The sequence below is a fragment of the Notechis scutatus genome, chromosome 9, assembly GCF_049901735.1.
Source record: "Notechis scutatus isolate UNSWTSFEM ecotype Mainland chromosome 9, rNotScu1.2, whole genome shotgun sequence".
NCBI lineage: Eukaryota > Metazoa > Chordata > Lepidosauria > Squamata > Elapidae > Notechis > Notechis scutatus.
This window is the reverse complement of record NC_142017.1, coordinates 17,727,663-17,752,659: the sequence shown is the minus strand read 5'-3', so window position 1 is coordinate 17,752,659 and position 24,997 is coordinate 17,727,663. Positions and strand designations below refer to the sequence as shown.

At 41.4% G+C, this 24,997-nt stretch overlaps 3 protein-coding genes across 6 annotated transcripts in view; 2 read left to right on the top strand and 1 right to left on the bottom strand.

The window, feature by feature from the left end:
- The window catches only part of SLC7A6 (solute carrier family 7 member 6), a 48,780-nt gene extending 37,628 nt beyond the window's left edge, over window positions 1-11,152 (top strand). For all 3 annotated transcript variants that reach the window (XM_087971659.1, XM_087971663.1, XM_087971660.1), the window contains exons 6-10: window positions 2,247-2,350; window positions 4,112-4,208; window positions 5,753-5,902; window positions 7,907-8,090; window positions 9,224-11,152. In XM_087971659.1, the coding sequence (XP_087827785.1) occupies window positions 2,247-2,350; window positions 4,112-4,208; window positions 5,753-5,902; window positions 7,907-8,090; window positions 9,224-9,315 (627 nt within the window). In that variant the 3' untranslated portion in view covers window positions 9,316-11,152. The remainder of the gene's footprint in view (window positions 1-2,246; window positions 2,351-4,111; window positions 4,209-5,752; window positions 5,903-7,906; window positions 8,091-9,223) is intronic.
- Window positions 11,153-12,531: 1,379 nt separating this feature from the next.
- SLC7A6OS (solute carrier family 7 member 6 opposite strand) lies at window positions 12,532-20,282 on the bottom strand. Its single transcript, XM_026688332.2, has 5 exons — window positions 19,981-20,282; window positions 17,296-17,649; window positions 14,466-14,666; window positions 14,034-14,148; window positions 12,532-13,174 (listed from the first exon to the last, which is right to left on the bottom strand). The coding sequence occupies exons 1-5, from the start codon at window positions 20,176-20,178 to the stop codon at window positions 13,044-13,046; spliced, it is 999 nt and encodes a 332-aa protein (XP_026544117.2). The 5' UTR covers window positions 20,179-20,282; the 3' UTR covers window positions 12,532-13,043.
- Window positions 20,283-20,319: 37 nt separating this feature from the next.
- PRMT7 (protein arginine methyltransferase 7) overlaps window positions 20,320-24,997 on the top strand; it is a 39,807-nt gene continuing 35,129 nt past the window's right edge. Inside the window, exons 1-4 of one of the 2 annotated variants that reach the window (XM_087971656.1) lie at window positions 20,320-20,677; window positions 21,708-21,881; window positions 22,765-22,801; window positions 23,209-23,358. In XM_087971656.1, coding sequence (XP_087827782.1) covers window positions 21,718-21,881; window positions 22,765-22,801; window positions 23,209-23,358 — 351 coding nt within the window. In that variant the 5' untranslated portion in view covers window positions 20,320-20,677; window positions 21,708-21,717. Of the gene's footprint in view, window positions 20,724-21,707; window positions 21,882-22,764; window positions 22,802-23,208; window positions 23,359-24,997 lie in introns of both variants that reach the window. The other variant, XM_026688333.2, reaches the window with a different exon arrangement.

Below are 24,997 nucleotides of genomic sequence, written 5' to 3'. Positions count from 1 at the left end.
TAAGCAGTTTTGCAAAGTCAGCTTATTGCCCCCCAACAATCTGGGTCCTCATTTTACCCACCTCGGAAGGATGGAAAGCTGAGTCAACCTTGAGCCTGGTGAGATTCAAACTGCCAAATTGCAGGCGGGCAGCCAGTAGTCAGCAGAAGTAGCCTGCAGTACTGCACGCTAATCACAGATCCTACCAATATGGAGACCCATCTGTCTTACTGCCAATGGATAGGCCTGTGATTAGCACCAACGTTTTATTTACCGCACCTAGCAATTCTTCATCGGTTATCAGTGATTCATCTATCTGCAGGGGGAAAAAATAAAGACTGTGTGGGTGAAACATCTGTGAGAGAGATGGCCAGGTGCTGATCATGAGCTCAGAAAGGTTTAGATCATGGATTGATAGCATGAATCTCCACCCTGTGGCCACTCCTAATCCTGAACTTTGTTCAGTGAATGTAATGCCTTACATTATCTCCTGTTTGTGAAAAGCAGCTTTATTCGCTGTTGTTCTTTGCCAGGTTTGTTGGTGTACTAAAGTTACAGTTGGTCCCATTTATCATTTGTGCTCTGTTCTGTTTTAAACAGTGAGCAGGTTTAAGCAAGGGAAGGCAATTCACTTTGGCAATCTTCCCCATACTGTAAGGCATCTGCACTTTTTCAGCCTCTCCCCCCCCGCCCCGCCCCTGGTTGATAACTGCCAGCTAAATTAAGTGAAATTAATCATTCTGGCAAGGGTTGAAAAATTTGAAGGGTGGTTGAACTATTCCTTTTTTTCAAAGTTCAGGAGACCACGTTTTTCATCTGTGCAACATTGTTTTCAGGAACATGAGCCCCCTTAGCATTCTTATTTGACGTACCTTCTTTGTCACGTGGCAATAATCAGATGTATGTTTGCAATTGTCTTTTTTTAAAAAATTTTTTGGCATACCTTCTTTCTTAGAGTTTTGCCCAGTGAACCCCAAATCCTACTCTCAAATGCCTAAAAATACAAAATCCCTAAGTGAAAATATTTGATAGTTCTCATTCTGGGGTGTTCCAGAGATTGCAGAAAACCAAGTTATTGGGAACTATTTATGGCAGGAAAGTGGTTTGTGGTAGTTTGCTAGTTGTTGCGTTATGGATAAAGTGTATATGTTGGATGGCAGTCACATATATTTGCGTAAATTGGGATTTAAAGTCTGTTAGGTCTAGGGGTGACAGGAAAAAACCCCAGATCTCCGGATGTAAATACCAAATGCTGCTACTGTGGCAAATACATGCATTTGTGAGAGACTGGGAACAGTCTACTTTTCAGCTGATCATAATGTGAAAAACCTTCAACCTCTCTAATAGGGTTAAGAAAGGTAGAACAAAATAAGAAAGTAGATTAGGAAAGCATAAACAATTAAATATCTGCCTGCCTGCTCTTCCCTCCCTCCTTCCCTCCCTCTCTCCCCCCTCTCTCCCTCCCTCTCTCTCTTTCTCTCTCTCTCTCAATACCACTCATGCATCATCACAAAACCTCCAGAATTGTAAAGCCTATAAATTGAAATTTGGCACGTATGTTCCTCTTGGCTTCTAGGTGCTCACTAAGAAAGGATTTTTCGAACCACCATCAGAGCATTAGTATTTCCTATATTATTAACACGCTCTGATGCTAAGGAGTTCTACTCCCCTTCCCCACCTGAAAAGAAGTCCAAATACAAAACACTAGCAGAGGAGAGGAATTTCAGTTTCAGTTTTAGTTTCACAGCACCAAGCAGCTTTAGTCCAGAACAGTTGAGCTAAGCCACGCCCAGGCTCTTTGCTGTGTCCTTGCTCACATAGCAAATACTGTTTCAGTTTCCAAACAGCCTCAATTCTCTCACACACTGACAGGACACTAGCCAGATGAATACCGATGGATGCTGGTAGGCAGATCCCCCCCCCTTATTTTCCTCCCCCAAAACTAAGCCCGACCACATAATTTCGTAGTGAAGCACGGGTATCGAGCATATATATTATATATATATATATATATAATTTCCCGTGTAAGATTGAGAGTATCTAGGCAACGTTTCGACGAGGTCCCACTCACCATCTTCAGGCTGGTGCTTTCGGCTTTGTGCTTGTACGAGGCTGTTTGGAAGCACAGACAAGAAAAGCACTACAGATTTGTTTACTTGCTGAGATTGGCTGTGAACTTCCTGAACTTTTAACATTTTGAAATCACCGTTCCAGTGCATGTTAAATGCATTCTAATTTTTCCTTCCTTTTCTCTTCTATCATGTTAGACATTTGCTGACCAAGTATTTGGGATTTTCAGCTGGACCATTCCAATAGCTGTCGCCTTGTCCTGTTTTGGGGGACTGAATGCCTCTATTTTAGCTTCATCCAGGTAAAAGAACAACAATTTAATTTTGCTTTATCGTACTTGCTGTGTACCCCTAACCACAAGAATATTCTACATCTAAGCTTATTGAAGATATGATTTGGTTTAAAATTTGATTTCTGTTTATATGAAAACATCATTTCTGTTTATATGAAAGAGGAAATAAGATTAAGATAAGATAAGTTGCAAGATAACCTTTATTGTCACTTTTTTCTGTAAACATACTGGCACACATTTTTTTTTTAAATGAAATTCTGGTGCCTGCTCTCAAAAGAAAATATATAGCATGCACATACATGCATATACATATATGTATATTAATCACAGTCCATTTTGAATACGTAGCAGGGGAAAAAACACAGTTTTGAGAGTTAACAAGTACTCTCTAAGCAGTTGCCCCCAACAATCTGGGTCCTCATTTTATCCACCTTGGAAGGATAGAAGACTGACTCAACTTTGAACTGGTGAAAATCGAACTGTCTAACCTCTGGCAGCCAGAAGTCAGCAGAAGTAGCCTGCATTACCACATTCTAACCACTGCACCACTACAGCTCCTGAATGTCCAATAATCTTTTCTGCTGTCCTCACCACTCTCTGCACAGCCTTCCTGTCTGAAATAGTAATTCTTCCAAACCACATGGTGACATAATATGACAGGATGCTTTCAAACATCATATCATTTGCATTTGTTTATTTATTTACTTAGTTTATATCCCATTCTCAGTAATCCTGATTCTGAACATCTGAGATACCAGTCATATGTAACCAGGGTCAAAACCATAAGAATTAGCAATAAAATAAGCAAAGAAACAAACAAATGGTTTTAATTATCTCCTCCTGCAGTGGGATTGCCCTCTTAATCCCATTGCAGAAGGAGATAATTGAAACCAAAATAATCCCTAAAGCCTGCTGGAATTGCCATTTGTGATTGCCTATTATTTCTCTCTATAAAATGCCTCTTGTGCTGAGAACCATAACAGTGTTTTGGGGCACAACCTGTGCTTTGTATTTATTCCATATTCTCAATATCATTTCCCTCACTTTCAGTTCTTCGGCCTTCTCCATCCTGCCATCACCCAGCTTAAATTCGTTGTTTCAAATAAGGGTAGCTAGGGAATTCTGGGAGTTGAAGTCTACACATCTTTTAAGCCAGTGGCCCCCAACCTTTTTTGTGCCACGGCCCGGTACCGGCATCACAAAATGATCCACGGCCCGGGACCAGCATCAGCACGCATGACAAGGCAAGGCGAGCTGAGCGACCGGCCAGCCAGCCGTCCCCCGCTTCTCCCCGCCACCTTCAACTCATCCTTTGTACCTTTGTCGATGGGCTTCGGGACGGCTTCGGGACGGTCGCTCGGCTCGCCTTGCCTTGGGTGCTGAAGGAATCCTCGCGCCTTAGTTTCATTCGAAGCCGCCCCCCCCTCGATGAAACTAAGGCGCGAGGATTCCTTCAGGACCCAAACGCCGCTTTCCAAACCAGAAAAGCTCACCCGGAAGCACTTTCTCATCGAAACAAGATGGCGGCGCCCAGCAAACCGGCGGCCCGGTAGAAAATGTTCCACGGACCGGTACCGGTCTGGGGCCCGGTGGTTGGGGACCCCTGTTTTAAGCTGCCAAGTTTGAGAAACAGTGATCTAAATGGAGTTTTCTGACTGTTGTTACAGATAATTTTCACTTCATTTAATAGAAACCATGGAGAGGGAGGTTGTGAACTGTTCTTCGATTTATACTGCATAGGATATTAAGCCTGCTGTCTCTTTTATTTAGGCTCTTCTTCGTAGGATCTCGGGAAGGTCATCTGCCTGACCTCTTATCCATGATCCATATTGGAAGGTTTACACCCGTCCCAGCTCTTCTCTTCAATGTAAGCCAATTTACTGTGATTGTTCAGGTAGAGCTCTTGCTTCACAATCGGGAGGCTATGAGTTCGATCCTAGGCAGCGGCAGATATTTCTCAGCGCAATGAGTTATTGTCTGCTGCGAACTCCACTTAGGCTTCAGGAAGGGCATCCGGCCAATAAACGCTGATGCTCTGTTCGATCACACCGACTCCGCTCCCGGTGCAAGGGATTACCAAGTTGTTAAGAGTAAAAATTCCAGTCCGTTATGCTCATCCTGCACTACAGATCTATGGACTGAGAAGACAAATAAGACTTTTTGATCCCAGAAAACTGCTAAAGCTTATTTTCTCTGTGGTCATCATACCTCTTTAATGTGGATAATGGACAGAGGTGATGGGGATTTTCTAAACCTTGGGAGAGCATTGCAGAGGCCATTGCAAAATTTGGCAAACTAACCAGTGGTGGGATTCAATTTTTTTTTTACTACCGGTTCTGTGGGCGTGGCTTGGTTGGCGTGGCTTGGTGGGCATGGCAGGGGAAGGATTCTTCAAAATACCCATTCCCACCCCACTCCAGGGGAAGGATACTGCAAAATACCCATTCCTTCCCCACCCCACTAACCTGCTTTCCAGCTCCGTTCTCCTGTGCAGGGCAACCAAAGGAGACCCAGTGGATCAGCTGGGACTCGATGGGAGGCAGAGAAGAGATGGGGTTGGTGGGGCCAGTCAGAGGTGGGATTTGCCGCTTCTCTGAACTACTCAAATTTTTCGCTACCGGTTCTATAGAACTGGTCAGAACCGGCTGAATACCACCTCTGAACCTAACTCTTCTGAAACATGACGGGGAGGTCAGATTCTGGATTCCAATTCCCATTGGCCTTTAAGCCTTTTTGGGGTGGGGGAAGGGTGAGAAATCTCAGAAAATATCCAGCAAAGGTGAGGAATAGTGAGGGCGGGATAAAATTGTATTCCAGCTCTGGCTTTCTGCCTTGCCTCAAAACACTAAAGATGTTTAGAACCCTGGAAATAAAGGAATCTAAATTTGCTCCCATTTGCTTCCTGCTGCTATTTTCTCCATTGCAGGTAGTCCTCGACTTGCAACAGTTCCTTTAGTGACCAAAGTTACAACAGCACTGGAAAAAAAGTGAATTATAACCCTTTTACACACTGACGACCCTTGTAGCGTCCCTATAATCACGTGATCAAAACTCAAATGCTTGGCAATGGGTTCATACTTACGACTGTTGCTGTGTCTTAAGATCTCGCGATCCCCTTTTGCAACCTTTTGACAAGCAAAACCAACTGCAGTGATTCACTTAACCATTGTGGCAAGAAAGGGCGTAAAATGGGGCAAAAGCTCACTTAAAACAAACGTCTCACCGAACAACAGAAATTTTGGGCTCAATTGTGGTCGTAAGTCGAGGACTACCTGTAGGAATGATGTTTTAGCCTCAAAGTGACCCTACTCGCCCAAAGAGTAAGTCGGTCAAAGTGTTGCTGCTTATATAGAATTCAGAAAATGCTGTGCTTGGAATTTTTAATGCCTTTCTCTTCTCTTCTCTTAATAGTGTACTATGAGCCTCATCTACTTGACCGTCGAAGATGTCTTTCTGCTTATTAACTATTTCAGTTTCAGCTATTGGTTCTTTGTCGGGTTGTCCATTGCTGGACAGCTCTACCTCCGCTGGAAACAACCAGATCGCCATCGACCACTCAAGGTAGGAAACGAACACAAGATTAAACCCGTCGTTTATAGAAAAGCAATCACTGATATTTTTTTGCAAAGAGGTTAAGACTACAGTGGTAACTTAATAGGTAAAGGTAAAGGTTCCCCTTGCACATATGTGCTAGTCATTTTCGGTTGTAGGGCTCATCTCCGTTACAAAGCTGAAGAGCCAGCATTGTACGAAGACGTCTCTGTGGTCATGTGGTCAGCAGGACTAAACACCTTCAAAGGTGCACGGAATGCTGTTCCCTTCCCACCAAAGGGGTCCCTATTATATACTTTCGAACTGCTAGGTTGGCAGAAGCTGGGCCAAGTAACGGGAGCTCACTCCATTATGCGGCGCTAGGGATTCGAACTGCCCACCTTTCTGATCGACAAGCTCAGCGTCTTAGCCACTGAGCCATCGCATCCCTCTAGGTCAGGGGTGGGCAAACTACGGCCCGCGGGCCACATCCGGCCCGTTGGTCTGTCCAATCCGGCCCGCCCTGAAAAAAAATCGCTGGGCGTGGCGTATTGCCCTGTGCCGCGTGGCCCCCAAAGCTGCAAAACAGTGCGGAGCGCTCTCGGGTAGGAAAGAAAAGAACTTTGCAAAGGCCTCGGCTGGGAGTTTGAAATCACCTTGAGTGCGACCTCTCCGAAGGTGAGTCCCCGCCGATCCCCTTTTTTTTCCGGGCTTCCAGGCTTAAACTTTGCAAAGGCAAAGTTTGCAGGCTGGAGCGTCTTCCCGCCAAGGAGCGGGAAGGGTTCCGCCCGGGGTGGGCGGACTGCTTAAACTTTGCTCGGGCAGCACTTTAAAAGCCTGCTCCCAGCACCCGAGCAACTTCCCAGCAACTTTCGGCCTTCCCTTTAACTCGCGGGCGCTCGCGCCTGGCCCTGAGCCGCGCGGCAGAGGGGAAGCCTGGCGGGCGGGTGGGCTGCTTGGAGGAGGCGACCCGGCGGTGCTCCGGCAGCAGCAACAGGCAGCTTCGCCCGGGCTCCGCTCAGGTGTCCGGCTGGGGCTGTCAGGAGTTGCTACCACCGGCGCAGCTCCGCGCGGCTCCAGTCCTGCGTTGCCTTGGGAAGGAAAAGGCAAAACCAGGAGCCGCTGAGCCTGAGCCTCCGGTGCCGCTGCTCCCATTGCAAAGCACCACCGCAGCTCTTCCTTTTTGCCTTTCCCTTCCCGAGGCAACGCAGGACTGGAGCCAGCCGGGCCGCGCCGCGGTAGCAACTCCTGACTCGGCCTCCGAGGGGAGGGAAGGAGGAGAAGGGGGAAGGGGGCGATTCCCAAAAATCTTGTGCTGACCCGGCCCGTCTGTCAAATTTTAAAAGTCAATGCGGCCCCGAGCCAAAAAGTTTGCCCACCCCTGCTCTAGGTACCTCGATACTCGTCATTAATTGGTTCTGGGAGATGCAACAAGTACCAAAACAATGAGTACAAAACAAACTGGAAAGGGCCAGCAAAGTACAAAGCAGCCAACACTGACAAGTTCTAGCTTGGGCGTTGAGTACCAACCAAACAAACAACGAGTACCGGCACAAAATTTTCCACATTAAAATGCGCTGAGTTACCAAATTCAGTGATTTTCAAAGAGGAACACTATACTTTGTTGTATTGGGGGTGGTCCTGGTTTTTTCTGTGGGCCTATTAGTAATTTCTGAATGGGTGAAAGGTTATTTCTGGAAACAGAACAGTTAGTCTTTGAGTTATAACCACAATTGTCATCAGAATTTCTATTCCTAAGCAAAATCAGGCCTAATTTTATTACCTTTTGGGTGCATTGTTAAGGGGTTCACTGCAGTTGAGGTCAGATGGCCATGGAGATGCTATGATGGTTGTAAGTGCAAGGACTAGTTGTAAATAACTTTTCTCAGTGCTGTTGTACTTTAAGGGGTTGCTATATAAACGATTGTGAGTTGAGGACTACCTCTAATGACTATGGGAAAAACTGTACATTGGAACATGACTTCTTCCTCTTCCTCTTCCTCCTTATTCAGTGCTGTATTTTCTGTTTTCCAGCTGAGCCTGTTTTTCCCAATCGTCTTCTGTATGTGCTCGGTTTTTTTAGTGGTTGTGCCACTCTACAGTGACACCGTTAATTCTCTGATTGGCATTGGAATTGCACTCTCTGGAATTCCAGTCTACTTCATGGGGGTCTACTTGCCTGTATCCAAAAGGCCACCTTTGGTCAGCAAAGTCTTAGGTAAGGATTGTTTTCATAGAGCATAGAATAATTGGCTTGGAGGTCTTCTATTTCAACCCCCTGCTGATTATCTTTTATTGAGGTCTTAGTCAACTGCACTGAATGATGGGATATTCCACATGCCACCCTTTCCATACCACTCCGTGTCTTACAGCTAGCTGTTCACTCGTTTCAGTAGTAAATGTGAATAAGGGTATGTTAGCTTTTTCCCGTCTTCTTAGGCAATTGTAACAAAAGAAAAACTCTGGAGAAGAGCAGATATGGGTTGGGTTTAAGAAAATTTACACTTATTCATAAAGGTCTTCAGTTTAAATTTGCCATTTATATCAGGTGCAGGCAGTCAGAGCCAGTCATGAACAGCTAAATATAAGCAACTTTATTGCTTTCTACTTTTGTACAAGAATATTCCCCAGGCTACTTACCTACCCCTGGGAATAACCAGATCCCTTCATGGAACTTGGGGTGGGGGGGTCAAGCTTATTATACTTATTTATTTATTTATCAAACATGTACAAGATAGCATAAACATAAACATAAATAAATTGTTACTGTGTAACAATTCCAAGCTAGTTCCTAGCTTGACCCTCTCATTCCAGCGTAACTGGCAGTTTCCCAAATTTTAATCTGGCTAAAAAGATGGGATGCTCTGCATTTAAATTGTACTGCAAATGCTGAATTGGAAGTTTAGACCTTGACTTTCAGCAAAGAGGAAAGTCCAAGACAAAGAGAAGCATGTAAGGAACAGTATGGTTGGGTCCATTTTTGTGCAGATGGAAACCTCATGTCCACTGTTAAATTTAGTCTCAGCGGAGGAAGGAATAATGTTCATCTCAGGAGAAGTTGTGTTGGTGGTAGATTACAGAGAAACTCTTTCCTTTTTCGAAGCAGTTAATGTTTGGCTAGTGTAATATCTGCTCAACAGATAAGCAGGCATTGTTACTAAAGGAAACATTACAGTGTCCACAATTTATGGGAAAATTAAACTGGGTGATTAGATTTGCAGTGGATGCCTAAAAACAGAAACATCCTCTGCTTTAAGACGTCCCAGGTCAGTCTTGATTTAGCAAGCTACTCGATTTTGAAGTAATCGTTCACAATTACACAGTTCACTCTCAAATCTTCTCCTTCCCCAGGTGCTGTCACTCGATCCACTCAGTTAATTTGCTACTGTGTTCTGACAGAAATGGATGCTGTCGAAGAAAAAGAAGAAAACAAATCTAATTAAAGACTGAAAAATGGAGACCAACCAGCTGCTCGGATGAAGGTCTGCATGTGCAAGCGCAGTCCAGATCTTCTCTCTGGATTTGGAGATTCTATCCGGTTGACATAATTTTGGTTGCCTTTTCGCTTGTTAGTTTTGTAAAAATGGGAAAACTCACCACCAGGATTCTCAGGCGTAAAATTCACCACGGTTTTTAATCCGACGTTTTTCAACGGCCAAATCAAAGGTCTTTAATGAAAGTGCCCGAAGATGAGGATGTGGACATGAGACAATTAGTGTGTCAAAAGGAAATATCTTGTGCAACTTACTAGAATTGGAAAACTTCATCAGGTCTACCAAGCAATCAGTTGTTTAATCCTGCACTGATGATTGTGACCAGCTATTCCACCCAAGTGATTGAATATGCTAGGGAGATTGTTTGCTTTCTGATCTTTAGAAGTAGTTTATCTCCATCCTTCATCCACAGCACATATCCTCAAGACGTTCAGAAGCTACTGGTCATCTCTTCTCAACTTCAATTGCTTTGTTCAAAGCAGAGGTTTAGATGGAAGTGTATTTTGAGTAGGTCAAACTGGAATCAACTCAACACGGTAGGGTACTAAGCCTAGGGCCTTGAAGTCAACATTTGAGCATAATAAGCACATTTCTTCATTTGGCTTTCTCTCAACGTTGGGCATTGGACACATCAAATTCATGCTGCTTCAGCCCTCTGATTCTTTAAGGATTTTATACAGAACTGTTTTTGGTGTAATAGTTGGACTTGTCCTGAGGATCTTTTAAAACTTTTATTATTGAGTTCATAGGGTTAAAAATGCACATTTTTAAGGCACTTTCTTTAATGCAAGTAGAAAAAAGTTTCTGTAAAGCGGTATAGGGAGAAACCATGAAGCTATTTTCTGGGGCAAATAGTTTCTCAGTTGATTATGCTAGTTGTTAGTATAAACAAGGGAAAGCTTAAGAACGGATTCAGGCCCAATGTAGTCTGACAGTCCACTTGACTTTATCAATGTCTTGATTGTCCATTTATATCTTCTCACTGTGGGACCACATTTCCACCATTATCAGCTGCAAATCAATATCAATAATTTTTTTTTATTAGAAAAGGTTGCTTGGGCCTTATTAAGGAAAAGCACTCTCAATTCTGAATGCACATCTTGTTTACCCCCCAAGCAGATTTATCTTTTCAAAAGTCTGTCATGTTATGTCTTTTTGTGGCTCTTGGTTGTTTCTAGAGGCACAGATCTTTCAAAGAGGCGAAATGATAGAAACGTCCATTTCTTTGCTTCTTCTTTGTATACAATTTGTTAAACTGATGGGTGCTAAAGAATAAAAATGTAAGTACTCTCACAATGGATTACATCTGAGAAGAGGCTCCTTTATCAGTTGTGAGCTTTGCTCACTTTTAATCACCTGGTCTATGTGTATGTGTAAATTTCCAGAGCATAATTGTCAAAATAATTGGTACTGTGTTTTTAAGCCCATCATGTTATAAATGGAAAGTAGTTAGTTAAAAAAATACAGAGCTATACATATAATTATTCAGGTTTTTTTTTTATTCAAACAAAAAATGGGATTTGCTTTCAGATTTGAATCCAGTTATAATCAAGTCTGACTATCTGTCTAGAAAGAGGTGTGCTATTTATTGTATTGGTGAATAACCCAGAAAGCAACAGTTTGAAGCTTTGTTTCTCAGTCTTTATGAAAACCAAATGATTTGAATCAACCACATTAGATCAAAACTGTCTCAAAAATGTACTACATCTTTTTATCGGTGCTTTTTAATTAGGTTTCCGTCTCATAGTGCAATAGAAATGTGGCCAATAAATGTTTTATTTAGTTTAACAGGATGGCGTTAAAATTTTAAACTATACCCTGGATTGTTTTTATACTCCATTCTGCTGTTAAAATGCGTTTTGTTTTATAGGAGGACTGAACTGTTTATCTCCTGATCCGATCAGTTAGTTGCCACAACAGCAAATTTTGTAGTTCCTGTATGTACAAGAACTGTAAAGGGGGAAAATTAAAATTCCACCATGTGGAAATTTAAAAAAAAATGAGAACATGAGTCAGTTTGTGAAGGGAAACTTATGTTTCATTAATGCTAACTATTTTCTGCGTGAGACTCTGACCTTATTTGGCAGCTAAGCCAGACACTCCATTTAAGCAGTCTTGTAAGAAAATTGCACAGATGTAACCAGGTCACCCAAGGCAAACTCGAAAGAGTAGAGTATCTCTACTGCTTTACCTGCAGCCAAGAATTGCAAAGAATGCAAGTACCATTCTATTGCAGATATTGTAAAGTTTGGACCCATAATGCTAAACCATCATTTTCAGTTTCCAGGGGCTGGCACAGGTCAGCTTCTCTAGTTCGCTTCTGTCAAAATGCCAGTTAAACTGTTGAAGCAAAGATGGTAAGTTATAGCTAATCCTTGGGTTACAAAGTGATGTGATTGCTTAGCAAACCGACAACAATCTCAGCAGACCCAGTTCTGATTCTTTAAGACGTGGGTTAAGTGAGAAATGGCAAGAGTTAAGGAGCATAGGAGTGTCGCAGGGGAATGGGGTAGGCCCTAAGTCCAGATCATTAGAATTAGGTAAACAACAATCCAATGAAGGAACTACCAAGATCACGCGCACCCACACCGACAGGGCAATGAGAGCAAACCCCACTTCCTACTAGCATTGATGATGTTACCTAGTTGGGTAATGAAAGGTCTGCAAGAAAATAACTTCAGGGAATACCAAAGATCCCACAACTAGGTTTTGAGATAATCAATATACTAGGCTTGATAGTTTATATTTAAAAAATCCTTATGTAATTGAAGGTACTTATTTTGTTGGCATTGTCCTTTTCTGTATAATGAAGCAAAAGCTATGGTTTTCCATGCTCCACATGTAGGACTAGTAAAAGGGGATGGACTAGAGATGTTTATCTATAAACTACAAGCACTTCACTCGGAACTAATTTGATAAACTCATAGAACATAGAATAATAGGGTTGGAGGGGACCTTGGAGGTCTTCTAGTCCAACCCCCTGCTCAAGCAGGAAACACTATACCATTCCAGACAAATGCTTGTCTAGTTTCTTCTTGAAAACCTCCGATGATGGAGCACTGCAATAAACACCTAAGGAATACAAGAAAGCATCAGCTAAATAATGGCTAGTAAAAAAAATATTTTCCTTCACAGAACTTCCACAGGGAAAACAAGGTCAGGCAAACTTCAAATTCTGTATATTTTAACTACTATATTTGTAAACTATGCAAAGAAAAACAAGTGAGAATTATATTAAAGTGCAGAAATTTCCAATCTGAATGATCATTTTCAAGTACAGACCTATCTACAGTGATCCCACAATGCTTGCCAAAGAACAAACTATTTGCTTCAATAAGGTTAACAACAAAACTTCCAATTTTGTAGTAAAGATGATCTTTTTAGGAGACTTTTTTTCTGGAAACTTCTGCCTTGAATGTCAAAAGGAGTCGTCAGGCATCCCAAAATGGCCAAATCTATCTTGTCAATTTCAGGCTTTTCTTGCACAACGCCATGGTTGAGATCCAAAAATTACAAACGTCACTTGGATCAAGGCAATCTGCTTTCTCTTGATTTGAAGATGCTCTGGTCAAAAAACAGCATGACACGTGAGGGTTGTGGTGCCACGATTTGCTAAGGGCACATCACACATGGGGGCGGGGCGGGGGGGGGGGGAGGAATCTCAGGAATCCTGCAAGCTACTCGGAATCCAGTTCCTTGACTCCATCATATTCAAACTCCTGCAGGACTTCAGATTCATACTTCTCCCATGATCGCCTGATATATCCACAATCTTCATCACTGGTGTCTCCACTGTTTTTTTCTGATTCTGGAAGAAAACCGAAAACCAAATTGATGGCAAGCAGGAGTGATTTTGGAAGTCTTTTTTTTTTCCTGGTTATTGACATTTTTTTAACACAGTATCTCAAATTCTTTCTCCTACTTGCTCCAAAACAACTTAAAGATTAAGTTTATTACTGTTTCATGAATTTTAAGAATCTCTTTTACCTTCCCATAGAATGAGAGACTGGTGGCAGAAACTAAAACTGGGAAAGGACAAATAAAGGGAAAATACCTTGTGCCCTTAACAGATTTTATTGGATTGATTCAAGTTTTTCCTACTTTGAGTGGTGTGGTGGCCTAGAAGTGGAGCTCTCGCCTCACAATTGGGAGGATCCTAGGTAGAGGCAGGTATTTCTCTCTCTCTGGGCACACTGAGAATATATCTGCTGAAAGAAACTGCACTGGTGACAGGAAGAGCATCCGGCCAGTAAACACTCAGATCCATTCGGTTGCCCAGACTCCATCCTCCAAGGAATTATGGGAACCTTAAAAGAGGATGATGATAATTCAAGTTTTTCTTACTGATTGTTCCCTAGGAAAACACCACTGAGGTAAAACTGGGCCATACATTATCACTTCCGGCATATTACAAAGGAGCTTCCCGCATTCAAATTTCCTTGCTGGAAGCTGGAGATCATGTGACCAGGATGCTGCAACCTTTGTTGGTTGGCAAGCACACAAATTTTGATAACATGACTGGAGATGATGCAGTAGTTTTAAGAGTGAGGAGGACTGGTTTTAAGTAATTTTTTTCAGTGCAGTTGTCACTTTGAATTGTCACTAAACAGAACCATTTGTCAGTCAAGGACTACCTGTGTACAAATATGATTATCAACAAATACCACCTTCATCTTCATCAAGAAATTCATCTTCATCTGGATAGTCGTTACGCCAGTTGTTCTCATTATTCTCATCATCTTCGTCTTCATAGGTTTCTTCAGGGAGGTGCTCCTCATCCATCTGCATGTCAACACATAATATCACTGTCACGGAGGAAAAATGTGCTACAAGCACGTAACATGGGTCAGTCTGACCGAATGAAAAACAAGATATATGAGGGGAAAGCAATTAGCATCAGTAATCTTGAAAGTAGAGGCGTAAGAGTGAGAAAAACATGCAGTTGAAGCTTTTAAGGCAATGAGATACAGGTACCGCTTGTATTTTATTAGTTGAATCACTTCTAAATTACAAATTACAGTATGTTTTACAAAGAGGAAAGAAACAAGCCTTGCTAAATTTTATATTTCCTTAGAAGATGCTATTTTTGATTTACTTACCAAGTCAAAGTCTTGGGTGTAAGGTTGTACAGAGAGAATGTTCTCGATCCACCCAGGAGTAGCTGTTTCCGTACAGTAAATATCATAGACGTATTCGTCTTTATTTAAGCAATCCTCTGCTTCTTTACTACTGTCAGTTATGGTTAAACGTTCACGAATCATCTCTACAGAATTGCAGAGAATCACATCTGGATCTGATTTCTGTTAAGATTTACATGTTTTTTTAGCCAACAGACAACTTAAAAAACAAAAAGTGAGAGCTTACTTATTAGAATGTTATCCTGCCTTTATTTTTGGTCAATTCACAATGGCATGCATACCTTAACCAATATCTCATCCTGTTAACTCCCTCTCCCTTTCCTCTTCCATCCATCCATCTATTCATCCATTTATACACACGCATACAGAGTATATGGAATCAGATATACAACATCAACCCTGTTAAGGTTTCTAAACTTAAAACCTTTCCTCCAAATTAGCCTTTTCATACTTAATTGAAGAAAAAAGTTGGACTTTAAGTGTTTAATGTTTAAAGTACACTATTTCTTGACTTAAGACTAAGTTGGATAAAGGCAACTTATTAAAAATAAACTATTTGTTTCTTTCCCTATCTCTGAGCAAATATTTAATGAAACACTGTTTAATTGGGCAACACAGTATCTTTCTTACATAGTTAAATGTTCTTGTGAATTCTCAAGAATTAACTCACTTGTTACTATTTTGTGTTAAGTGAAGCCAATTTTGATAAAAGGATCCAAGAGAACACAATGTTTCATTTTTAATGTTAGATTCAATGCCAATGTAGGTAGTTTGTAATTCACAAAGAATTGAGGGGGACAGAGGACTTGTGGTACCAAAAGCTGCAATCCTTGTATTACTTAATCTTTTGATCTCATATTTATTATATTTTTGTCATCTCCAAATATGAACTTGCCAAGAAGGAACCTTTTTATAAAATGTCTTCACTCTATTTGACTGCTATTATTTAGTTACGTATAGGGCTAGAAATACATAATTTTAAGGAACAACAATCAGCTGTCCACTAACTACAGTATTTGATCTTTTAATAACACCAGAAGCTCGGTAAAATGTACTTTTAAAAAACAGAACTCAAAAATATTATTTTGAGTAACTGATCAATGAAAAGTTGCCATATCTTGTCCAAATTACCAGGCACCAGGCATTTTAAGGTCCCAATAAGATTAAATACCAGGGTTCGTAGACGACATCTAATGTCACAATTATAACAGCCTCTTTCTCCTTGAGGTCATTGTACCAACATAAATGAATCTACAGGCACTGTAGAATTTTAGCTGGGTTTTCCTTGTGTTGATGTTCTCTAGATAAGGTGGAACCTGTCTCTTGCTTGCTTTCCAAGCTGCTGAAGAGGCTATTGTGGCTGGAAGAGTGCCACACATCATAAAGGTGGCATAATGTCAAAAGGTATTTTAGCCCAGGACTATCTGAAGTCAAAGGGCGGTAGACTGTTGCAACACAATGTTCACACACTGCACTTTGCTCTGGGTTACTCTTGCTGTTTTTAGAACTTGCTTCTAAACCATAAAGTTTGACCTTGTTATGACTGGAAATGTGGACAACGTATGGCAACTTCTGTCACTGATCAGTTACTGGAAATATTACCTCTGAGTTTTGTAATAGCTGGATTCACAATGAAACCCAAACCAAACAAACCATATTATGCATTGATATTTGTATAGTATCCACTCCCTTAACAGCTCAGGACAGCTATTTAAATGCAGTTCAAATAGAATTAAATGCAGTTCAAATAGAATACAATTAAAGCAACTCTTAAAATATTATTAATACATTAAATATTTTTAATTAATGGAATAAAAAGAAACCCCATAAGCAAACAGGAAGTAAAGCAAAGTAATATAATGCATACATGCATGCATGTATAAAACCATGGAATCCCTAACACAATTTTGTTATTTATAATTAATATTATTGCTATCACAAAGATTTTACACAGAGGTTAGGGTTGAAGTAAAAAAAAAATAAAGATGAGATTTGATTTAGTGATAGAAATAAAAGACAAAATAAAACAAAAAGTTTTAAAAAACCAAATATCCATTTTTCCTTCCTTTTCTTCCCAACTGCTATTGAAATATTTTATATTACACTTTAAATTTCTGCAATTATTCTTCATTTCGTTTAAATCATTTTTAATGTTTTGAAAAAAATATCATCTTCAAAATACAATTAAAATGTTGATGCAATGAAAACCATTAAAAGGAGTGTTGGAAGAATGTTTTGAGCCCCATCCTCCACCGTAATGAGGAAATTGGGTTCAACAGCAAATATTCCAGAATATGAGTCCTGCTATAAAAACAGGTGTAACCACATACGGTCCAATGCTTTTACAGTAGGACTCACAAACTCCTTAAACAATCTAAGATTATGAGATAGACTGTACAGGAGTTAAGAGGCCCTAGTGAAAAACATTATTCTAAACCTAAGATACATTATGAGCCAGCTTGTCGTTGGGATCGTTGTTACCGTGTTTGCATCAGTGGCTCTTATAGCAATAGCAACTTAGATGTATATACCGCTTCACAGTGCTTTTACAGATCCCTCGAAGCGGTTTAGAGTCAGCATATTTTGCCCCCAACAATCTGGGTCCTCATTTTACTCATCTCGGAAGGATGGAAGGCTGAGCCAACCTTGAGCCTGGTGAGATCTGAACTGCCAAATTAAAGGCAGCCAGCAGTCGGCAGTAGCCTGTAATACTACATTCTAACCACTGTGCTACCATGACTCTTATCCCATTTTAATACAGGCTTCAGATGGTCCGTGACTTAGTACTAACCTGTAAATGGGAGGAAGGTGTATCGTTTTCCACATCCTCCTCCTGTATAATATCAAAGAACTGAAAGTCTCTACAGCAGCCCGAGGTGCTGCCATTTGTGTCTTTCTCAGACATAGAAGACTGTTTCTTTTCATCAGATTCTTTCTCATTTGCTCTGAGAGCAGCATTTTCTCCATCACTGAGATTTGGACGGAGGCTAGTGACCAGGCGGTAACGGCTTTCCTGCCTTTTGGCTTGCTTTGAAGAACGAAGATCCTGAATTATTCTTTGAGCACTCCCTAGAGCAGGTCGCAGGATCCGGCCTCCTTTCTGTTGGGTAAAAGCTTCTTGTATGTATTTGTCAACAGGTTCAGCCTAAAAGACATTTTAAAGAAGTTCAGTTAGCACCCGGGATTAGAGCAGTGTTCCTCAATCTTGACAACTTTTAGGTGCATGGACTTCAACTCCCAGAATTCCCTACTCAGCACAATGTCTATGGAGATTCTCAGTCCTCCAGGTCATGGCTGTCCCAAAGGTGCTTTTTCAAAAGGTAACTGGGCTTTCTATATTTTTTTCTTTGAAGATGTTTTGCTTCTCATCCAAGAAGCTTCTTCAGAGCTGAAGAAGCTTCTTGGATGAGAAGCGAAGTCTTCAAAGAAAAACCAGAAAGTCCATTTGCCTCTTGAAAGAGCACCTTTGGGACACTCAGCATAATATCTCCACTCTCATCCCTTAGGGTTTTCCAATAGAAAAAGACATCTATTTAAGATAAAAAATATATTAAATATTGACACATAATTCTGGGATGTGCAAAATAAGTATATTTGGAATAGGGCAGGTGTCCTGGGGCAAGATCCCTGCTGGTTGTTGAGAACATTTTGAGTCTGAATGTTCTAATCTACAATATACTTGCTACACCCAACCTACTTTCTGTTTCTGCCCTAAAACAAAGCAGGATGTTTAAATGCAGTCCAAGATGCTCTAATAACCTCCACCCCACCAGGGGCAGGATGCAGGCCAATTCAGTCCAGCCTTGTGCAAAACCAATATAGAATAATAGGGTTAGAAGGGACCTTGGAGGTCTTCTAGTCCAACCCTCTGCACAAGCAGGAAAGTGTAACATTTCAGACAAATGGTTGTCTAATCTCTCTTTATAAACATCCAGCGATGGAGCACCCACAACTTCTATAGACAAGACGTTCTACTGATTAATTGTCCTCACTTGTCAGGAAGTTTCTCCTTAGTTCTAGGCTGGAGCTCTCTTTGATAATCTTCTACCTGTTACTTCTTAACCTGCCCTCGGATGAAGAAATATATTCAGTGATATTTCCCCATGGCCTTTAACGATGACTGGGCTTTTTTGTTTTTTAATAAATATTTTACTGAACAAAACAATTAAAAACATTGAACATAGCGAAGTTGGTTTGACTTAACTTTGGGTCAGTATCGCATGGATATATATATTCCTAGATACAATTATTCAAATATATACATTTGTTCGCTCATACATTATAATTTCTAACATCGTTGATCCTATTTTCATCTCATACATTCATTTGCCCTCTCAGCAACTCTCCTTTCCCAACTTAAGACTTTCCTTTCTGCTCCCACCAATGATAGAATCTATCCCAAATTGCATAATATGCCGACTCGTCTTTATTTTTCATCTCTAAAGTTAGCTTGTCCATTTCAGCGCATAACGATGACCGAGCTTTTGATATCCCGTCCTTCATTGGAAAAGTTGAGATACCCAATGTTGAACTGTATATTGCAGTCAAAACAACAGCACAGGAGATCTTTTATGGCATTTTGTATTATGTCACATCCTGCTTTATGGTAATGTTTATGTCATGCACTGTTTTATACTAGGTAGAGGCAGATATTTCTCTCTCTGGGCACATTGAGAATATATCTGCTGGGGGGAAAACTCCGCACTGGTGACAGGTAGGGCATCTGGCCAGTAAACACTTTGCTCCATTCAATTGCCCAGACTCCACCCTACAAGGGATTATGGGGTCATTAAAAGAAGATGATACACTTTGCAAAATGTCAATTCCACCGTAGTCATAGGTCCCAGATTTTGGACACCTTCTGTAAGTTAACCTATTTTGAGTTCCCTTGGTTCAAAAATTGTGACCCTATGATGCTCCATTTTGCCCAGGGAAAGATTACAAGAATAAAAATCACTCCTAAGTCCTCTGGACTTATGACCACAACTGGGCCCAAAATTTATGAGAAATTTGTGAAGCGAGCTTTGCCCCATTTAACAACCTTTCCTACCATGTTTGTTCAGGGAACCAATGCAAGTTGTTGAATTAGTACCAGCGTCGTTAAGCGGATCTGGCTCTCCCCCTTGACTTTGCTTGTCAGAAGGACGCAAAAGGGGAAATCACACGACCCCGGGGCGCTGCGACCGTCATAAATATGAGAATTTTGATCACATGACCATGGGAAACTGCAAAGGCCGCAGGTGGTAAGTCCCTTTTTTCAGTGCTTCGAATGGTCACTAAACGAACTGCTGTAAATCGAGGACTGCCTATATTTAGATCAGTGTTACTTCGCCCCTGGAAGACTTGGGGACCTCAACTCCCAGAATCCCCCAGCCAGCCGCGCTGAAACACATCCCAGTATTAACTTAAAAGATAATTAGAAACAGACATTTAATCTCCTCGCTAACTATCCCAGCCAAAACCCGCGAAGCCTCACCTCCGAGTTTACGGTGGCTACCAACTTGAAGAGAGTCTTCTCCACCTCGCCCTCTCCGGCCGAAGAGGAGGAGGAGGAGGCGGCCTCGGCGGCAGCCCCAGCCTCGCCGCGCAAACGCTTGCAGGCAAGGACCAGCGCCTCGGCCGGCAAAGACCCACCGCGCTTTCTCTTTACGCGCAGCACGGCGGCCGTCTCCATGGCAACCGGACCAGGCCGCTCTAACGCGCAAGGGACTATGGGAACTTCTCTCGCCTGTCCTGCCGTCCTCGGCGTAATTTGTAGTTGATGTCGGCTCCGCGTCCCCGTTTGATGACGCCATCTACATTTCCTCGAGGGGCTGAGGTCTGAATGATTCCCTAGCCTAGCGCGACGTCCGGTTCTTCCAGGCAACAATAGTTTTAAATTATTATTAGTTTCAGTGGTGCTTTGCCCTGCCTTCTGAAGGACTTTGATGCAGTTAGCAAGAAAATAAAAAAATGTATAATCTTTAAAAACATTGAACGTGGTGGACTTCTTTGACATACATTGTTGTCATTACAAAGAGCATCAGGAACAGGAAGGCAATTGTGCCACGATTTCCGCCCCGCTTGGACAGAGATCCTCTTCTAACCGGAAGTGTTATGAAACGGCGACGTTATACCTCTTTGTCCCCACAAGCCTCCGGCTCTGGCAAGCAAAGAGATTCGTTTCCCAACCAGTAAGGAAACTCCGCGCGTTGCATGCTGGGAAGATGGCGGCGCCCGGTGAGTGAAACGCGGACGGTTGAGCTCGTGGGTCGGCCGAGTGGGGTGGGTGGGTGGGTGTGTGTCTCCCGTGGGAAATGTTACTCCCCCATTTCCCCCCTCTCTCTGAGCAGGGCATTTCGGTTCACCAGGGGATGAGAAGGCGGCTCGCTACGCCTGCCCCCTATTTGCTACCCCTCATGCCTCTGAGCATGCGTGGAGTTCGTTTCTCGGGTTCCCTGATCCAGAAAAGCAGGGTTCCTGGGCATGGGCAGATTTCCTGATCCTCAAAGAATGATTGAATGAATGAATGATACTACGAATCAGTTTTGTTTAGTTTAGTTTATCTTTCTTAACAAATAACAGATAATCAGAGTTGGAAAGGACCTTGCTGGTCATCTAGTCCAACCCCCCACCCAAGCGGGAGACCCTACACTATTTCTGACAAATGGCAGTCCAGTCTCTTCTTGAAAGCCTTCAGTGAAAGTCTCAAGTCTCTTCTTTCTCCCTTTCTTTCCCTCCCTCCCTCCCTCCCTCCCTCCCTCCGTGTGTGTGTGTGTGTGTGTGTGTGTGTGTGTGTGTGTTTTTGTCTGATCAAATCGACCCAAGTTTTCTTTTCTTTTTTATTCATTGAATCTAATGGATATAGCTGCCCATTTCATCGGCTTAAGTCGCATCATTCTGGATCATGTAACCACGAGGATGCTGCAGTGGTTGTTTGAAAACGGTCTTATGTCACTTTTAAGTGTGAAAAACGGTCATATATCACTTTTTCCAGTGCTGTTGTAACTTTAAACAGTCACTAATGAACTGTTGTAAGTCAAGGACTACCTGTAAAAGGTAGCCCCACTATATATGTGCATAAATGTGACTGCCGAGTCATTCTTTTCAGTTCTTGGGTTAAATCTCATCCCAGAAGACCACAGGGCTTTGTTTTGATGTGACAATGGCATTACCGTTGTACGCATCATTTCCTAAACTGCAATTTCTTTTCTGTTGCAATAGGTTTTAGTTTATGTATCCAAAGACAGGATTTGTGTTAAAAAGAACCGTTCTCACAAATAACAAAACAAGACAGCCGGTGATGAAGGTTTTCTGTGGAAGAGCCAATCCGACAACTGGAGCCATGGAGTGGTTAGAGGAAGACGAGAATTATGATTACCACCAGGAAATAGCAAGGTCTGTTGGGATAGATATATATTAAAATATAATGTTATTAGTATATGAAATAGCATAGTGGCAGCTTTGTTTCAGGCCAAGATATAGCATAAAAACTGTTGGTTGAACTTCTTGACAGCTTTTGGAGAGAGAATTGGCAGTATATAATCTTACTGGTCCTCCTTGGTTTCTCAGCAACTTTTGATACCTTCATTCATGGTATTCTTATAGATCAGGGATGTCCAGGCTTGGCAAGTTAAAGACTTGTGGACTTCAACTGCCAGAATTCCCCAGCCAGTGTGACTGGAGTATCTTCAAGTTGTCAAGATTTTTGCACAAATTGCAACCATTCCTGAACAAACAAGTCTTACTCCTGGTCATTGAAGACTTGACTTATCTCTCATCTGGACTTCTGTAATACAGTCTATATGCACTGTTCTTGAAAAGCATTCATAAATTGCACCTCATGCAAGTAGGTGTGATATAGACAATGATGGGTACATCTGGATAATAGTGGGTGACCCCCTGTTTGGGAACCGCATGAATCACTAGTTTTCTTATCAATGCAATTCAGGATGCTTGTCGAGGCCTCATAGAGCTCTGAACCAGGTTATCTAAGGATATATCCATTCCCCACTCTTGATTTTGATTCAATTTTTATTCCTTTTTGAGCATGAGTCCTATTCCCTGTGTGCTACTACATAGGGTACTGTGCATAAATGTGATATTTCCCCCTGTCATTGTATAAGTAATGCAGTCATTGTGCATTTATATTCGATAATATGCCATAATAGGAATTGTTCATCCTGCCATTTATTTAGCTCTTTTCTGATTATGTTGGCACTCCTTAGCAGCTTTCTGATTCTGTACTGTGTTTGACCTGAAAATTGAATTTTATTTACAGGTCCTGCTATGCAGACATGTTGAATGACAAGGACCGAGTAAGTTATTTATCTGTTTTAACCATGTTTTATTAGGGTTGAAATTCCTTATGTAGCTCCATGAACTCCCACTCTGTAGTGCCTTAAACTGTGAGGCAAAAAAACAAATTGTCTAAATGACACTGATAATTTCTAAAGAAAAAGTATTGAGTATCTGTTTTTTGCCTTCTTATTTTCAGATGTCTGTGTGCAATTATTGGAAATTTTGAATTTCAGATGTTTGGGGTAGTTTTTGTACTGTGGGCCCGGTACAGCCACATCTGGAATTATATAGAACATCTTTCAGAAAGTTTACCTTTTAATCCATTGTTTTGCAAATGCTCACAGATCTCAAAACCATCGTGGTAAGGCACATTTGTCCAGGCCTAAGAAATAGGAATACACTGGTCCTTCTTTTTTTTTAACAGAACACCAAGTATTTTCAAGGTATTCGTGCTGCAGTTAGCAGAGTGAAAGAGAGAGGGGAAAAAGCCATTGTCCTGGACATTGGGACTGGCACTGGACTCCTGTCCATGATGGCGGTGACAGCAGGAGCTGACTTCTGCTATGGCATTGAGGTGAGCATCTTTCTCCCTTGTCTGTGAGTCATGCACACGGATCAATTGAGGAGACAGTTCTTGACTCTGTGAATGAAAAAAAAAAGTTCTGTCATTGTTCCATATGAAGCTCAGAAAGGTTCTTTTCTCTGGTTAGTCCATATTCTTGAATGTTTCTTGAAGTATGATTGTTAACAGGGTTTACATCCCTGCTTTATCGTTGCTAGTATAGTGCTTGAGAATCCTTTGCCATGTTTCCAGGGATATCTATTGAGCAAAACCCCTGCAAATTCTGAGCGTGTTGAACTCTTAATTCTAATTCAAAGGAAGCCATTAGCTTTCTCTCTTTTTTTTTCTTTTTTGCCATTCAATCCTCAGATTTTAGCCTTCCTGTTAGTTGATAGTCATAAATACCTGTATAGGGGCATCATCTTCTGAATCTGAACTATTCAGAAGATGACTCTCCTGTGCAGGCCCTCTTCGATTTATGACAATTCAATGACGTTTTTCTAGTCCCAAAGGGAATATGTATGTGTGTATGAATATATGTAAATCATGTAGCAGGAAAGGATTAAGCTAAAAGCATCTACTGTTGCTGCCCAGCCTTCAAAAAACCCCAGCTGATTCCAACAGATGCTGAAATACCTTTTTTATTGGGAGACTACCCAATCTATAACTTCCTCTAGTGAGCTCTCCAAGGTCCTGAAGATGCTTTATTAATGCTCTCTCTTTTTCGGAGCATTCCTTGTGACTCCCAGCATTTAATTTCTGTTCTTGAGGTTCTAGACTGGGGCACTTGGGATGTGAATTGATTTTCAAACTTGAAAGGCAGAATGTTGTGCCATGCATGCATACCAACTTTTGAAGAAAGATGATCGCATTACAGTCTGAAAAATGTGATTCATCAGATATGTTATTCTTGCAGACAGTAAAGAGAGAATGTTGGAGAGTGTCTGTAGTAGATGTTCAGGAGCTCTTGCATTCAAAATATAAAAGAAATATGTGGGATAGTGAAAGCTGCTTATAGTTTCTAGTTTCTTTGGTATACTGCCGTTGTAGTCTTTCTCAACCAGTAAATCCAATTAATATTTTAATATATGGATGCACACTTTTTTTCCTTGGGACCAAGGCTACAACTGAACTGTATGCTAGGGATTATGCTGAAAAGTAGTGAGTGGGACCAAGTTAAAAACTCAACTTGTTTTGATTTGGTTTACAATTAAATGTTGTTAAAATTAAATACAGCAAGTATGATTACTTTCTAGTCATGCAATAATAATTCCTTATTCTTTAAAAATAATAATCTGATGGTTACATTGGATGGCTAAGCCCCAAGTTTTCAAAGATCTCGTTCTGCTTTGCTTACTGCTCCTATTTTAGAATAACAATAGCAATAATACCTAGACTTATATACTGCTTCATAGTGCTTTGCAGCCCTTGCTGAGTGGTTTACAAATGTCAGCATATCACCCCCCAACAATCTAGGTCCTCATTTTAACAACCTCAGAAGAATGGAAGGCTGAGTCAATCTTGAACCAGCCAGGATCGAATTCCTGGCAGTGGGCAGAGTCAGCCTGCAGTACTACATTCTAACCATTATGTCACCAATAGCTTCGATTTTATTTTTGAGGATTTGATTTAAGCACATCATCTAATTTGC